Source organism: Bolinopsis microptera, chromosome 1 (assembly GCF_026151205.1).
Source record: "Bolinopsis microptera isolate Bmic1 chromosome 1, MBARI_Bmic_1.0, whole genome shotgun sequence".
NCBI classification, from domain to species: Eukaryota; Metazoa; Ctenophora; class Tentaculata; order Lobata; family Bolinopsidae; genus Bolinopsis; species Bolinopsis microptera.
In genome coordinates this window covers 17,951,154-17,966,043 of record NC_087072.1, presented here as the reverse complement: position 1 = coordinate 17,966,043, position 14,890 = coordinate 17,951,154, and the positions used below count along the sequence as shown (strand labels likewise).

Sequence of the window (14,890 nt, the reverse complement as noted above, 5' to 3'; positions counted from 1 at the left end):
GTATCTCCAAATAAAATGGGCTGCTGGTAGTAGCGATTTTTCTTTAAGGATAAGAATAGTTTTCACAGCTTTAGGGAAGTAGCCTAAGATAGGACATATGTTTTGACCAATGATTGTTATTGTGAACAAAGTCTGGTGGATTCCGAGGTAGTTTAAAAAGCCTTTAACCTCCTAAGTGCATGAGAGTAGATTTCCAAACAGCAGTAGTCCTTGCCTCTTGGATTCTGATCAAGGTTATCCACAAAGTGAATATCTGGTGTTGAAAGAGTTAGCTGTACCAATCACATCTTGAAATTTCAATTCTACTCGGTATTGTGAGATCACCGAGTCATATAATGTTTATTAACTATCAAAAACAAAAAAATTGTATCTCAAGTACAAAGCCCTCCGTTTGTCTTCGAGTCCTGAAGGTTAGATTCTAGAAATTATATCATGATGTTCTCATCCTCATAATCTCCTGTCATTCCATGGCCAGTTTTCCTAGTTTGGTCTATTTCTTGATGTCAAATGTGGCATAGCCTCATTAACTTCACTGAGCATCATCCTAAGCGAATGTTCATTGAAGAAAATGTAAATTGATGTTTAGCTTCCGAAATATCAATAAATCCGATAGTAGGAGCCATTGAACATTATTACCTAGATTTTCTACCAATTTTCCCTTAAACTTTTGCAAAAGCACAGCATGCTGATAAAGATGATAGTAAGTTTAATTGTTTTACCCTGCTTCATTGCATTGTGCGTACAGTTTAGTTCTCATATCAATGTTTTCTTCAACAATATAAGTTATATATCAATGATTCATTACATTATAGGTAATTTGAGACATGACTGCTGATGAAAGGCGAGAGCGAGCACTGGTGGAATACCGGAAAAAGCTCATGGAGCACAAAGAAATTGATGCTAAGCTCAAGAAAATGCGTGAGGAACTGAAAGACCTTCAGAAAGATTTTGACAAATCCGAAAATGATCTTAAGGCTTTGCAAAGTGTAGGTCAGATAGTGGGTGAAATGCTGAAACAGCTGACTGAAGAAAAGTTTATTGTAAAGGCATCCAATGGTCCACGTTATGTGGTTGGTTGCAGAAGGCAAATTGATCGTGCTAAGTTGGTGCCAAGCACCAGAGTTGCTTTGGACATGACTACCTTGACAATTATGAGATGCTTGCCTCGAGAGGTGGACCCTCTGGTTTACAAGATGAGCCATGAGGATCCTGGTGATGTGAAGTACTCCAATGTAGGAGGTCTAGGTGAGCAGATCAGACAGCTACGAGAGGTTATTGAGTTACCTCTCATCAACCCAGAGCTCTTCCTTCGTGTTGGTAAGTGTACTTTTGTAGATTGTTCAATCTTTTTGTTTTCAATATGGTAGAAGGAGCAAACATTTAAAAAATTTGCAATGGCTAAACTAAGTTCTAAGTTCTTATACTCTATATTTGAAATTAGCTTTAACACAGTTTAGGCTTCAAAATCTTCAATCTTTATCGTTTACATTACGATAAGGTTTAAAAGTTTCTATGTTAGTGTTTTTACTGCTGTTTAATAATTGATATTTCAGGTATAACCCCTCCTAAAGGATGCCTGCTGTACGGTCCTCCTGGAACAGGAAAAACACTTCTTGCAAGGGCAGTTGCTTCTCAGCTGGAAACAAACTTCTTGAAGATTGTCTCCAGTGCTATTGTTGACAAGTATATTGGTGAAAGTGCCCGATTGATCAGAGAAATGTTTAACTACGCCAGGGACCACCAGCCTTGCATTATTTTCATGGACGAGATCGATGCTATTGGAGGACGTAGGTTTAGTGAGGGTACTAGTGCTGATCGTGAGATCCAGAGAACTTTGATGGAACTTCTTAACCAGATGGATGGATTCGATACTCTTGGTAAAGTAAAGATTATCATGGCTACAAACAGACCAGACACACTGGATCCTGCTCTTCTCAGGCCCGGAAGACTGGATAGAAAGATCGAAATCCCTCTACCTAACGAACTTTCTCGAATGGATATTCTCAAGATTCACTCCTCTAAGATAACAAAACATGGTGAGATCGACTACGAGGCCGTGGTGAAGCTCTCAGACGGTTTCAACGGAGCTGATTTGAGGAACGTGTGTACTGAAGCTGGAATGTTTGCTATCAGAGCTGAGAGAGATTACGTTATACAGGAAGATTTTATGAAGGCTGTAAGGAAGGTCTCGGACACCAAGAAATTGGAGTCTAAACTGGATTACAAGCCTATCTAATTTACGGACTGAATTTTGATACGGACAGTAGAAATCAATGTGTTCCTAGTTTTTGTAGGGGAATTGTGTAATTAGAACTTTTGGGAGTTGATCTTCTGACGATAAGTTTGTTTCACTACACGGAGTTGTATATAAGGTTGGGCTGATCATATTGTATTGTTCCAAATTAATTTGTACGTTCATTGCTGTGACATAAAAAAGTCAATTTGCAATAATTCTGTCTGTGATTTGTGCTCGTACTATGCATTCGACATGCTATTTTTAGTTGTTATCCTTCCTGCCTGTCATAAGTATCATGATGCGTGCAATTGTATTATATACTACTTTTACATCACCTTTTAATTTTATACAATCAGTACATTTGCATCAGTCTAAGTTTTGTAGGTATCATAAAATTGATCAAGTTTGCATATAATTTATAACTAATTTCCTTACTCCAATTGTAGCTGATGGAGTCGGGGAGCGCAGAACAACTCATAACAGTTCACATAAAGACTCCGAAGAACAAGGAGACTGTGCAAACAGCGCACAATGCTACTGTAAAGCAATTTAAGGAGCTGGTCAGCCAGAAGTTCAACGCTCAGCCCGACAAGATATGCCTGATTTTTAGTGGGAAGATTCTGAAAGATGACGAAACTCTTGATAAACTCGATATCAAGGACGGTCTGACGGTATGATCTTTTTCTTATGATTACTGTATTGAATCTTGTAATTGTTGGTGTTATGATACTGTACTTGCGAGAATTCTTAATTTTAGTCACTATACCGATTACACTTTAAAAAGTACCAAAAGTCATTTTAAAACTAAACATCGTCATCATAATTTCTCCCCAGGTGCATTTAGTTATTAAGAACAACAAAGACCCACAACCGAAACAAGAGCCTCCCGCACCCTCCAGTACCCCAACTACAACCTCCGTGTCTGCCCCAGCACCAGCCCCACCTCCTGGACTAGGACCTGGTCTGGGGGACTGGGAGGACTTGCTGGATTGTCTCAAATGTCCGCTCAGAATCCTCAACTATTGGAACAAGCTCAGCAACATCTATTACAGAATCCTGAGCTTATGTCACAGTTGATGAACAGTCCCGCTGTTCAGGGGCTCATGAGTAATCCTGATATCTTCAGAGAGTTCTTCCTCAACAACTCCCAGGTTTGTTAAAATCTTTGTACCCAAAATCCATTTACAGTTCCAGTGAATGTTCTTTTGTTCTTTTCAATCTGTTCGTGGTCATATCTACTTTAAATTAATACCAACTAAATTGTTTGTTTTTTTCAGATGCAAGGTGTGTTAGAAAGAAATCCTGAGATCGGCCACGTCCTCAATAACCCGCAACTGATGCGTCAGGCTATGGAGATTGCACGTAACCCTGCGCTGATGCAGGAGATGATGCGCAATCAGGACGTGGCTCTTAGGAACATCGAGTCTTTACCAGGTTTGAATCATTATATATTATTTTTCACGTTAAAAAAACTTAAAACTTTATGCTATGAGGGAAACCGTTTCACGTTGCATCTGGAATGCTATTTGATTTAAAACCCTATTTGTTTCATTACATATGTACAATAATCTTTTATTTTGTTCAGGAGGTTACAGTGCTCTGCGTAGACTGTACAGTGAAGTTCAAGAGCCCATGATAAGTGCTGCACAGGAAACTTTTCAGCCAGGACAAGGTGGTACACAGGAAGCCAACCCCTTTGCTGGGCTCTTCCCCCCTACCTCTCAGTCCCAACCCGCACCGCGCGTCCCAAGTGTACCGGCTGGTACGGAGAACACTAACCCGCTACCTAACCCCTGGGCTCCACCAACTTCGGGTGCACCGCCTACCTCAACTAGCACCAACACTGCTCCTGGACCAACTCCACCGGGAGGTACAGATTTAACTTTAAATATTTATAAGTAGCAGTTCGTTATATACCTATATATATTATATTTAGATTGGTATGTAAAATTAGTGTTGATCTTCGCGTTCAGTAACGCCATCTTTTAAATTTGACTGTAATTTTTAGTATTTACTTCTAGTCATAGCATTCTTTTCCAAATACGGCATCAAATTCCACATTCCAAGCTCTAAGATTGAGCTATATAAGATTTTTAACACACATTAAAGAACCGTTAAGTTAGGTATTTAAATTAGGCATAATAATTGTAAACTATTTTAACCCCGCTCCTCTCCAGGCCCATCTCTACAAGGACTGTTCCAGAGTCCCGGGCTACAAAACCTGATGAGACAAATGCAGGAGAACCCCCAGCTGCTGCAGAACGCAATGCAGATGCCCCAGATGCAGGAAATGATGCACCAGTTCTCCAGTAACCCTGAGCTGATGAACCTGCTGGTGTCCAGCAACCCTCTCCTGGCTGCTGACCCCAACCTGGCTAACCAGGTCCGGAGTCAGCTCCCAACTATCATGTCTCAGATGCAGAACCCGGAGTTTCAGCAGGCCATGACCAACCCTGAGGTTAGTTTAATTACTTTTAAAGACCTCTGCTGAAGAGTACTGTCAACAGTACTCTCAGTGTGTTAATGAGCTTCGTTTACCACGTGACTGGTAATTGGTTGGAAATTGAGGCATCTAACATATCTTACTGCATGTTATCATGTGTGACGTGTGTGGTTTTAGGAAATAAGAATACATTCCTAGTTATATCATGGTTACGTTGAAATGTATATTGTAGAGATAAACTGTTGAATAATCTAGATGATTAGCAAGTTGACTGATCTAGTACTATTAAACAGGTACTGTCTGCTATGATGCAGATCCAACAAGGAATGCAGAGACTGACCAACGCAGCTCCTGGACTGCTACCTGGAATGGGTATTAACCCTATGGGGAGCACTGCAAGGCCTCCCCCTGCTCCTGGAGCCATGCCAAACAACGCTTATAATATGCAAAACCTCATGTCCCAGGTACATTATTTTACATTCTTACATTCTTTGACCTTTGTTGAAGTATTAAGTTCTGGTGGTTGTCTTTCAAAAGCGGCGGTCTTTGCTTTTATTTTGTATTTAACACTTCAGATCTTATTATTAGCAGATCTGTAAAATGTAACATAGAACATCATGTAAGTGTAAACATTCTTTTCTGAAATAACAATATATTTGAAATGTTACACAAATTCTTCTCGGCAGATGGTAAGTTCGCTGAACAGTGGAGGAGGAGGAGGTCAGCAGCCGGTGGGTGGTGTGAGAGCTGCTCCTCCTAACCCTGAGGTGGCGTACCAAGCTCAGCTGCAGCAACTCACTCAGGTATTATAATATTTCAAATATTTCACATTCAATCCCCCACACCCTTCTCGTGTTATGCACGCTAACTCAACTACAGATCCCATATATTATATGTCGCAAATTAACTCAATTAAAAAATCGGAATTTAATGGATGCATTGTTTCAGATGGGCTTTGTTGATGCACATGCCAACCTTCAAGCTCTTATTTCAACAAATGGTGATTTGAACTCTGCAATAGAGCGTCTCCTCCAACAGAGGGATCAGATGACATGATATGATCCTAGTTTCATTCTGGTTTCAAATAAATCCTATCTCATTGTCTCTGAGTCTGTTGTGTCCTGGTTTGTGATTGTTGCTGCGTTTTTGATTGGAATGTCTTTAAGGGTATATATTATGATATAAACTCTAATAAATATTTATCAAAATTGAAATGTAAAATTTTTTCGTAAATTTTTAGTAACCAGTTCAACTTTTACTAGACTGGATTCTGGATATTGTGATTCGACGATTAATTTGACAGATTAATCATGATACTTGAATACTTTATTGACAGATGATCAGGCTAACATATGGCATTTTTCAAAACGTTTGAGACGTCATTCTTTGAGATCCTCGCTTTCTGGTTATGATACTGTTTTAAAATGACATTCATTAGACTTTGAGGGTGTAACTATCTTTTTGATATTGCAGATAATATCACTTTTAAAAAGGGCTATGCTTTTAGTTTACTTAATAGACATTTACGGTACTGTTGAAGTGTGTTTTTGATTGATCTGGTAGAGGATGAAATCTTAGCAGTACTTTTACGAAGAAATGTTTAAAGAAAAGTTCGTTTGAGGCTTTCGAGTTTAGTTGATGAAATAATTTGTATTAGTAATGTTGCGATTGAGAACTTGAGTTCCAATTTAGTTAACAAAATATGAATAATATATAGATTTTTCACAGATCGTCAAAGTTAAATTCAGACATGATGTTGTGATCCGTCATCTTATTCCACAAAATATTTAAATGTTATTGATTCTGGAATACTCTAAACTTTAAACGCTGTTTTATTTATCTTACAAGAACAAATACTAAAAATCAGCCAAAAAACTAAAAATCAGCCACACATATATTATATAGTCTTAGTTACCGTACCTCTGTCCTCTATACATTGCCTAACAGGGTCAGTGGCCGCATACTAAACACCAAGAAAAGTAGTGTATTTCTGAAGAAGTTATAATTTAAAATTAATTACACGGTGCCACTGCTAAAAGCTGCAGTTTTCTACCGCTTAAATTATCCTCAGTCTCGTCCAATAAAATGCAAACGTCCTGATCAGCTTTCAGACTCCCATAATTTCAATTCTAAGGTTCATTTTATATTACTCCTAATCCGAAAACTCAGGTATGTCAGCTGAAGATAGGGTTGCTGTACAACTCGCTGCTAATTACGATTGTAGACCTCTCAAGGAAAGCTTAGCGAAGTGCCTGAAAGAGGGAGGCGACTGTGCACATGCCAAGCGGTTGTTAGCACATTGCCGCATGTTAGTTGATGATGCACCCGCTGCTTTGAAACCACAAAAACAGAAAGTAACCGGAAAAACTGCGAATCCATCGGATTATCTTGTAGCGGGAAACTGTTCTGAAGCGTTGAAGAGGGTTAGAGATTGCATGGCAAGGAGGCATCAAGACCAAAGATATTGCTCGCAACAAATTGAAGATTACACAACCTGTAAAATGATGCTTATGAACAGGGAGGATAAATGAAAATAGCGGTAATATTAATTGTCTTATCATGTTTAATTTGGTTTCTAAGATTTGGTTTGTAAGATCTGATTTCTAAACGCACAACGCAGTCATAGTATAATAGTAAGTTGTTGCCCAAGCCCATGTTTTCTGTAAAGATTGCCTGTTACAAGTTTAGCAAGATTGCTAATCAGAAAGTCAGACATATTGTGTTGAAAGGTTAATAAAATGAGCCTCAATAACAGTGCACGGCTAAATCAAATCAATGAAAGTGTAATGATACATTTTATGCGAAGTGTGCTTGTAAATTTTCCTTAGTTTTAATTTTGGTATATTCCTGTTAAAAGTGATATATGATAAGCATATTGTGTTTTGATAAAATTCTAACAGGACTGCTTTCGGTATTTGAGACTTGACCACTGTTGGGGAGGTGAAACGAGGTGGCACTACATTAGCACTAAGCCAAGGAATAGTTATATTCTTTGGCCTGATAAGGCATGAATGGAAGATAGTTTAATGATAAATAATGAAGGATGACGTGGTTGCAAAGCAAATCATGCCATTTACGGTCTTTGTTAACACCTAGTCATGCACCTAATAATAATTCGGCATACTCCTCAACAATCTGATTGGACTTCAATTCCTCAGCAATACCTACAATTTTCTTAGGTTCTGGCGAACATTATTTCTCAATGAGTTTGATTAGCTCATCGAACGTTTATGACTCAGGTGCATCTGGGGCAGTCCATGAATATAGTTCATTAAGAGCGATATTACCCAAAAAAGCGATCAAATAGTCCTTCTTTAGTCTTTCTATTTATCCCTCTTATTATCTTCACTCTCTGGTAATTGATCTGATGACGTAAATACGGCAATGTTTGATAATGTATTAAGTCTTTCACCCAATTCTGCACAGTCTGTCTGTCTGCATTTATTTGTAACGTTTTAATTCTCGTCGCCATTGTTTTGGAGCGCACAAATGAAACACAGCAGTTGAAACGATTAAGGAGCGTTGATCTTACATGCTGTAAATATAATGGTTAATATAATTGTCAAAATATAAAACTTTATAAATAGGGGATCTAAACTTTATAACTGGGAGATTAACAATATATAACAGCATTGACACCAGGAACGTGGACAGAAGTGTAGCCCCTCGGCCTCTAAATTTAAATGGTTAACAATATGTCATACAACATGTAATTTATTACAGAGTTGAAATGGTAGAGTGATTTAACGAGGATATATATTTTTAAAAGATTGTGTTCTCTACCTCTTGTAGAGTTGAATTCTTTTTTCAGCTGATAGGTGTTATAAAATCTTAAAGATGGTCAAGTTGTTGAGTTTCGTTACAGCATGCTGCAAAATGAGTCGCACCACCGAACCGTGTTCTCTAACAAGAAATGAGGGGCATTTCTTTTGTGGCAACCGCTCAATTTCTTTCTAAAAATAGATCATTGAAAGCTTTTTCACTGAAACATACTTAATTACTGAACATACTTAAAAGGCTGATTCAGTTTTATGTCGTCTTTTCAAAGTAAAGCCAATTTTGAATATTCCTTCACCTGCAACACGTGATTAGTCGGTGACACAACTCATGTTAGCCCAGTTTAATCGAAGTCTAGTGTGGGTCTGATATCTATGTTTATTCTAGAAATATCTAGCTTTCGCCTTTCGTCCTGATAATTTACTATATATGGCATAATTGGTCATTGTCTAGATACCAATAAAATATTACGTATTCAGATATCATAAACAATTTTGTCTTCTATATCTTCCTCCCCCAGCATTGGTCAAGTCTATCTTTTTGGTATTTTGTATTACCAAACCCGTGATTCGTAATTTATTCAGCCGAAGTAATATTTTGATACCTTAAATTTATGATTTTTAATGATTTTGTTTTAGTTATCTTCTACACCACTTTTCTACACCAGGGTAATCCTCTAAATTATCAAAATCTGTACATCACTGAGTTAACATGGTGTGTTATCTGGATTGTAAGTGTTAAAATGGTTTAGGATACATGTCACATCCGCGAGTTTTGTCCAATGATGAAAAAGAAAAACTAGAAAAAGAGAAGAAAATAAGTGATTTTCATAGGACGAAATTGGAAGCAGAAGCAAAGAAAAACTGGGACCTATTCTACAAGAGAAATTCGGACCATTTCTTCAAAGACAGACATTGGCTGACCAGAGAATTCGAAGCAATCCGCAACCTTCATGAGGTAAGAACCGATCACGTTGCCCCGAATAAAGGAAATAGTGTCGCATCTTTTTTACTAGCAAAGTTTTTGAGCTTTTAATATCAAAAGATCCCACTGTCTCATCCACAGCCGCGCACGTACGATCCAATCGACACAAATTTCCTCAATCTAATTCATCGTAACCCTACGCTGCACGTAGGGTATATGATGACCTCATGACTCGATAGAGTGCATCACATGATCTCTTACTCAGGCCGGTAGCGGAATAGTGTTCGAGGTTGGATGTGGTGTTGGGAACACCATTTATCCCTTGCGAGAGGAGTGTCCTGCCCTTTTCTTTTACGGATGTGACATTTCTCCTAGGGCTGTGGACATTGTGAAGGTTTGCATGTTACAACATAACAATTTGAATCCTGAACTCTTATTCACCCAAAATTAGCTGTTTTTTTCTGCTGTTTGACAAACAAGAACTGTTTCAGAGTCACCCTCAGTACGATTCGGATAAGATATACTGTTTTCCAAGTGATATCACGTGTCAGATCCTCCCCTGACAGATCGCATCCCTCCCGGAAGTGTGGATCTTATCACTCTTATCTACGTTTTGTCAGCTTTATCCCCTGAGACTGTGGCACGTGCTATTCAGAATATAAAACAGGTAAATACTGTAACTAGGGGATATAGTGCTAACTCAGGCCTGAACGATATTTTTACACAGCTGTGAAGGCTCCAAATTTCTAGCTCTAAATTTCTAGCTCTAATAGTGTAAGAGACGTCCGCCAAAACCTCGGATTTCCAGACCGGAAGTCCTAAGTCCCCAATTCTTTCGCAATTTTGAGCTTTTATAGCAGTGTAGACTGTAGACTGTAGTTGCAACATTGTGAATAATAATTTGATCTGCCAAAACGAACTTTCTGGTCTTAATTAAGATGCGCCCGATGACGTCAATCAGAGGAAGAATGATCTAGAAGAGCCTTATAAGTTGTAAACTCTCCGTCCCGTAAAGTTGACATGATGCCAGTTAGTGATGTATGATTTATGTGAATTATAAATCGATTTATTGCCTTATTCCAGCGCTGCATATTACGCTGATTGCGTAATATGTGAACGACCCCTAATGGGCACATTTATTTGGTCGGGCCAGTTATTTCAGGTTATGGAAAATTGTGGCTTGTATACATTCCAGGGGCAGGGGCGCCAGTCTTATCTTGTTCGAGAGTATATTAGCATTAAAGTATAATATAACTGTAAATAAATGGAACATTTTCATTGTTAAGACTCATGGATATCACAATAGTTGCATATTACATATTAAATTGCCCACTAGTATCGACCCTTATTGTAGACTATGAGACCGTCAAGTTCAGTTCTACCAGAGGCCAATAAGGTCAATGCCAGTCGAAATGAAATATAATATATTCTGTTGTTTTCTTAACATAGCAAATTTTAGGTTCTGAAACCTGGTGGAAACGTTATTCTGCGCGACTATGGTTTGTATGATCACGCAATGTTGAGGTTTAAGTCTGGACACAAGATTCAGGAACATTTTTATAAACGGCAAGATGGAACAAGGGCTTACTACTTCACAACTGGTAAATATTATCTTTATTTTAAAGTACAGGGGGGGGGGCAAAGTTGGGTCTTATACCTCCACTGTGTTTTATATTTGAGAGTTGTTGCTTTGCAGATGGCATACTGTACCAACTTGTTCGAGGATTTCGTCACCAAAATTTGAAAATTCGAATATTTTAGACCACGCCCATTCGATATTAAAACACCTATATTGTTCTCTTTGAGCATGCTGGACGCCTAATTTTTTTTCAGAGACGGTAGATTATTAAATGTTGCATCTGATCTGAAAACATGAGGCAAAACAAATTAGAAATGACGAAGTTATCAAGCATTTTATGTATCTCGTTAACAAAATTGACTGGGTGATTATGTGACACCGTGACACGACACTTTAATTGGGCAGCCTTAACGATTCCCATAACGTTTAACGGGGTGGTTAACGGTGTCACCTTATCACGTGATTAAGTATGCCAATCACCTGATCACACGTAATGAATAAACTCGTTATGCTTCGTATCTCGGTCATCTGAGAAGCTACAACTCTCATTCAAATGGCCAAACACAATTCAATTAAATTTGGCTCGATCCGACTATCCAAACTATCAACTTATCAAATAATTGCGAAAATGAACCTTAATTTGAAAAAAATGAACACGAATATTCTTCGATTTGACACATTCCTCGAACCGGTCATGGTGGTAGTAAGTCATACCAGAAAGAATTATTTCAATTGGGCACTCGGTGACTGAGCTATTAAGGCCAACGTTTGCACACTGACTTTTGCCCCCCCCCCCCCCCCCCCCTGTATATCTCAGTTTTTTATTTAAGTTTAAGTTAATCAAACTTCAAAGAATACCATCTTATTCAATGTTAGCTTTACTGGAAATTGATTTAATCCCGGCCTTTATTTCAATTCTGGATTTGGTAATCGCTTCACTGCTCACATATATATATACAGGGTGTTTCAAAAATAATGTCCTGATTTTCAAAAACAATACAATTTTTATAAAGGAGCAAAATGCCCATTATCGATTGCCATTAGTTCATAAAGCTTACAAATTTGATTTTTAAGCTCATTTGTTCCAGCGATTCAACTTTGTTAATTTTTTTGGCCCTGTTCCAAAAATTCTAATTTTGAGAAAAATGTATATCGATATGTTAACCTGCTTATTCGTTTCAGAGGAAATGGCTGCACTTTTCGAAGAAGCGGGATTTGAGGTAGTTTTCAATTACTATGTTCATAAAGAAACTTCTAACAAGAAAGAAGGGATCTCTGTTCCAAGGATATTCGTTCAGTCTCAATTCAGGCTTCTCCTACAACAGAAGTCTTCATAACACGCCATTTTTATTATTTTTCTTATTATTGTGATAGAATACGGTGAATACCAGTCAAAGAAGGACAGTAATCAGTATGATATCGTTATAATCGACTTAAATTATCTGATTTTAAGTTTGAGTATGATTATTTCCGCTTAGAGGACTTTGAGAAATTTGAAATGAGACAGCGAATAGCACAGTGGGTTTCCGATGTTCGAGCTTTTAGAAACGTGCGATCTGTTTACGAAATTATGGGAATCACTTCAGTGAACGATTACATCAGAAATATCTTTATAGACCTAGGTTAGTTACGCTAATTTCTATACTGTACATTGTACAGTGTACAATCTATTGAGAATATAATGATATGACGGTTTACCACGATACTGCTCGATTTTTTAGATGTTAGAATGTTTGTAAATGTTAGACGATAGTCCTGTTAGTGGAAATAAACAAATATCATTGGTGATGCTTGGCTCTAATTTATTCAAACTTTTACAATTGACCGTTTTTATACTTGATTTTTTTTGGTGTTTATGGAGAATGATGATTAATCACTCTACACTCGACTGTCACGTGACTTTTTAACCCGTTCTTTAGCTGGCCCTGAACGACTATTCGAAACCCTAGCCCTCTAATCTGATCCCAATCCCTAACAAAAGCATATCCTGGAATTCTTACCCTAAAGAGAAATAAGACCAACTTCCTTATACGGTCATATCACTTAATCGAGACAGTTTTTCGCCAGGGGAGCATTTTAACCCTATGTCATGGGGGTGATTCGGAATTAGCGTCCGAAAATACATCTATTCAAGTTGGTTCCAACTGTTAGGGGGCCCTTAGAAGATCGAGAGTAGAGTGATTTGGCACGCTCGGTTTAAAGATGAGCCATGGGTAGTGTGTAGTGCCCAATAAGGAGTAGTTAAAACAACTAACAAGTTAGAAATTTCCTAATCGAAAAATAAGTCAGCCCGGCTTTGAAACTGGAGATTAACTGTTAACTAAATTTTAGGATTTTTAACATTTAAAGATAAAAGGTTTGTAAGCAACAAGACACAGCAAGGTGGTACGTCGGCGCGCAATGTACGTCGGCATTACGTCTGTAATTTTCGGCCCAAAAATTATCACGTGACTTGGCCAAACAAATTAAACGGTTTTACATGAACCATAACCCCGAAGCTATCCATACCCCTAACCCGAGCCCTAAACAATCGAATTCGTGTTTAACTAGCCTGTCACGTGACTAAAACAGTTTTTTTCCTATAACTCTCCAGGGAAGCATTTTTACCCTACGTCATGGGGTGTGGGGGGTTATTCGGAATCAGCATCCAAAAATACACCGATTACGATTAATTTCATACCCTAAGGGCCTTTTCACGAGAATTTTCTTTAAATTTTGAATTTGGGCGATCGCGATTTATAGTCACTAGTAAAGTGTGTAGTGGGACTGGGAGCGGTAATATAATGTTGTAAATGTAAAGGTCTGTAATTTTCATAATTATGATGCGGTTGAAATTGAATGACAGGCTGAGTGCCGCCCAGTTTGATTGAAGATGTCAACCCTTCCAGATCGTTCCAGATCGTTCCTCTGCGAATTAACAAAGTAACGATCTCGATGCGAAGTAAAAATGATCGTTTGCGCGGCCTCCAACGCCCAGTAAGCGGTGTGCAAACCGACGACGTCCTCCAATTTCCATTATTGAATTAAGGGCGCAGTTTATATATCCACATAAAGCACACTTGACAGATGTTACTCGTCTAAATTTCTTCGAAGTAGCGCGCGCCGCTTTCTTCTCGAAATGTGGCCCGATGGCACGAGCTACGAAGTAGCGCGCGCCGGGCCAGATAATTAACAATGGTCAAAAAGCACACTCCCCAAATTGCGCGCATTGCAGTAACTTCTTTCAAACTTTATGAATCGAGATCAAATCTTTCGCAATGTATTTAGAATCAATATCATATGCATTTGTTTTTCGTATAACAAGCTAGGCTCAAGAACACTACTATTGACTATCTAGAAAAGCATTAACGGGTGATAATGCTTCAAAATATTAGGACCGTCGACGAGTCCAACTCGGCGCGCGTCCTGATAGGTTGTAAACCTACAAGAAAAGCACAATAGCGTAAGTAGCTTTTGCTTGTCATACGTTGTATGACCCGCCGCGCACGAAGTGCGCGGCTCATCCTGTATCGTCGAAGACGATACAATGAATGACCGTGGGGGTCACCACGTGATACAAGCTTTTGTCGAGATGCCTCGTGAACTAACAATTATTTTAAACGATTCCCTGTTCAATTTTGGTTGGAGCACGTCAACTTGATGCATAATCTAGCAATTGTTATAAAATTAGAACTATTTCATAATTTCATACGTAATGAATTGGTTGTCCATTATCATATCACATATATTAACAAGTTAACCCGGCGCGCCATGTTCAACGTCAAATATTGAACGTATTTGTATCATGTCATGACCCCCATTGTCGTTTCACTAAGTGGCCACGATACAGCCGCGCGGCGCACTCGCGCGGCGCAGGTCTACAACGTATGACAAAAACTGAAAACGTATCAAAAGCTGCATTGCATATTTTGCTTAATTTCTGTAAATATTT

General features: G+C 38.4%; 5 protein-coding genes across 5 annotated transcripts in view; 4 read left to right on the top strand and 1 right to left on the bottom strand.

Annotated features, from left to right (window-relative positions):
- LOC134814162 (DNA (cytosine-5)-methyltransferase 3C-like) overlaps positions 1-14,890 on the bottom strand; it is a 90,556-nt gene that overhangs the window by 54,340 nt on the left and 21,326 nt on the right. The gene's annotated exons all lie outside the window — the stretch shown is intronic.
- Positions 1-14,890, top strand: part of LOC134814231 (ras-related protein Rab-2A-like) — an 89,962-nt gene that overhangs the window by 69,165 nt on the left and 5,907 nt on the right. The window lies entirely within an intron of this gene.
- LOC134814180 (26S proteasome regulatory subunit 10B) lies at positions 801-2,487 on the top strand. Its single transcript, XM_063822235.1, has 2 exons — positions 801-1,317; positions 1,554-2,487. The coding sequence occupies exons 1-2, from the start codon at positions 825-827 to the stop codon at positions 2,234-2,236; spliced, it is 1,176 nt and encodes a 391-aa protein (XP_063678305.1). The 5' UTR covers positions 801-824; the 3' UTR covers positions 2,237-2,487.
- LOC134814170 (ubiquilin-1-like) lies at positions 2,681-6,504 on the top strand. The gene is given in 9 exon segments (XM_063822222.1): positions 2,681-2,907; positions 3,071-3,202; positions 3,205-3,387; positions 3,514-3,670; positions 3,822-4,106; positions 4,414-4,694; positions 4,973-5,143; positions 5,366-5,482; positions 5,628-6,504. Coding segments are annotated over 9 exon segments (1,656 nt in total). The 5' UTR covers positions 2,681-2,685; the 3' UTR covers positions 5,736-6,504.
- On the top strand, positions 9,213-12,778 carry LOC134814202 (tRNA N(3)-methylcytidine methyltransferase METTL6-like). The gene is given in 6 exon segments (XM_063822268.1): positions 9,213-9,413; positions 9,646-9,774; positions 9,872-9,928; positions 9,931-10,047; positions 10,840-10,981; positions 12,142-12,778. Coding segments are annotated over 6 exon segments (801 nt in total). The 3' UTR covers positions 12,297-12,778.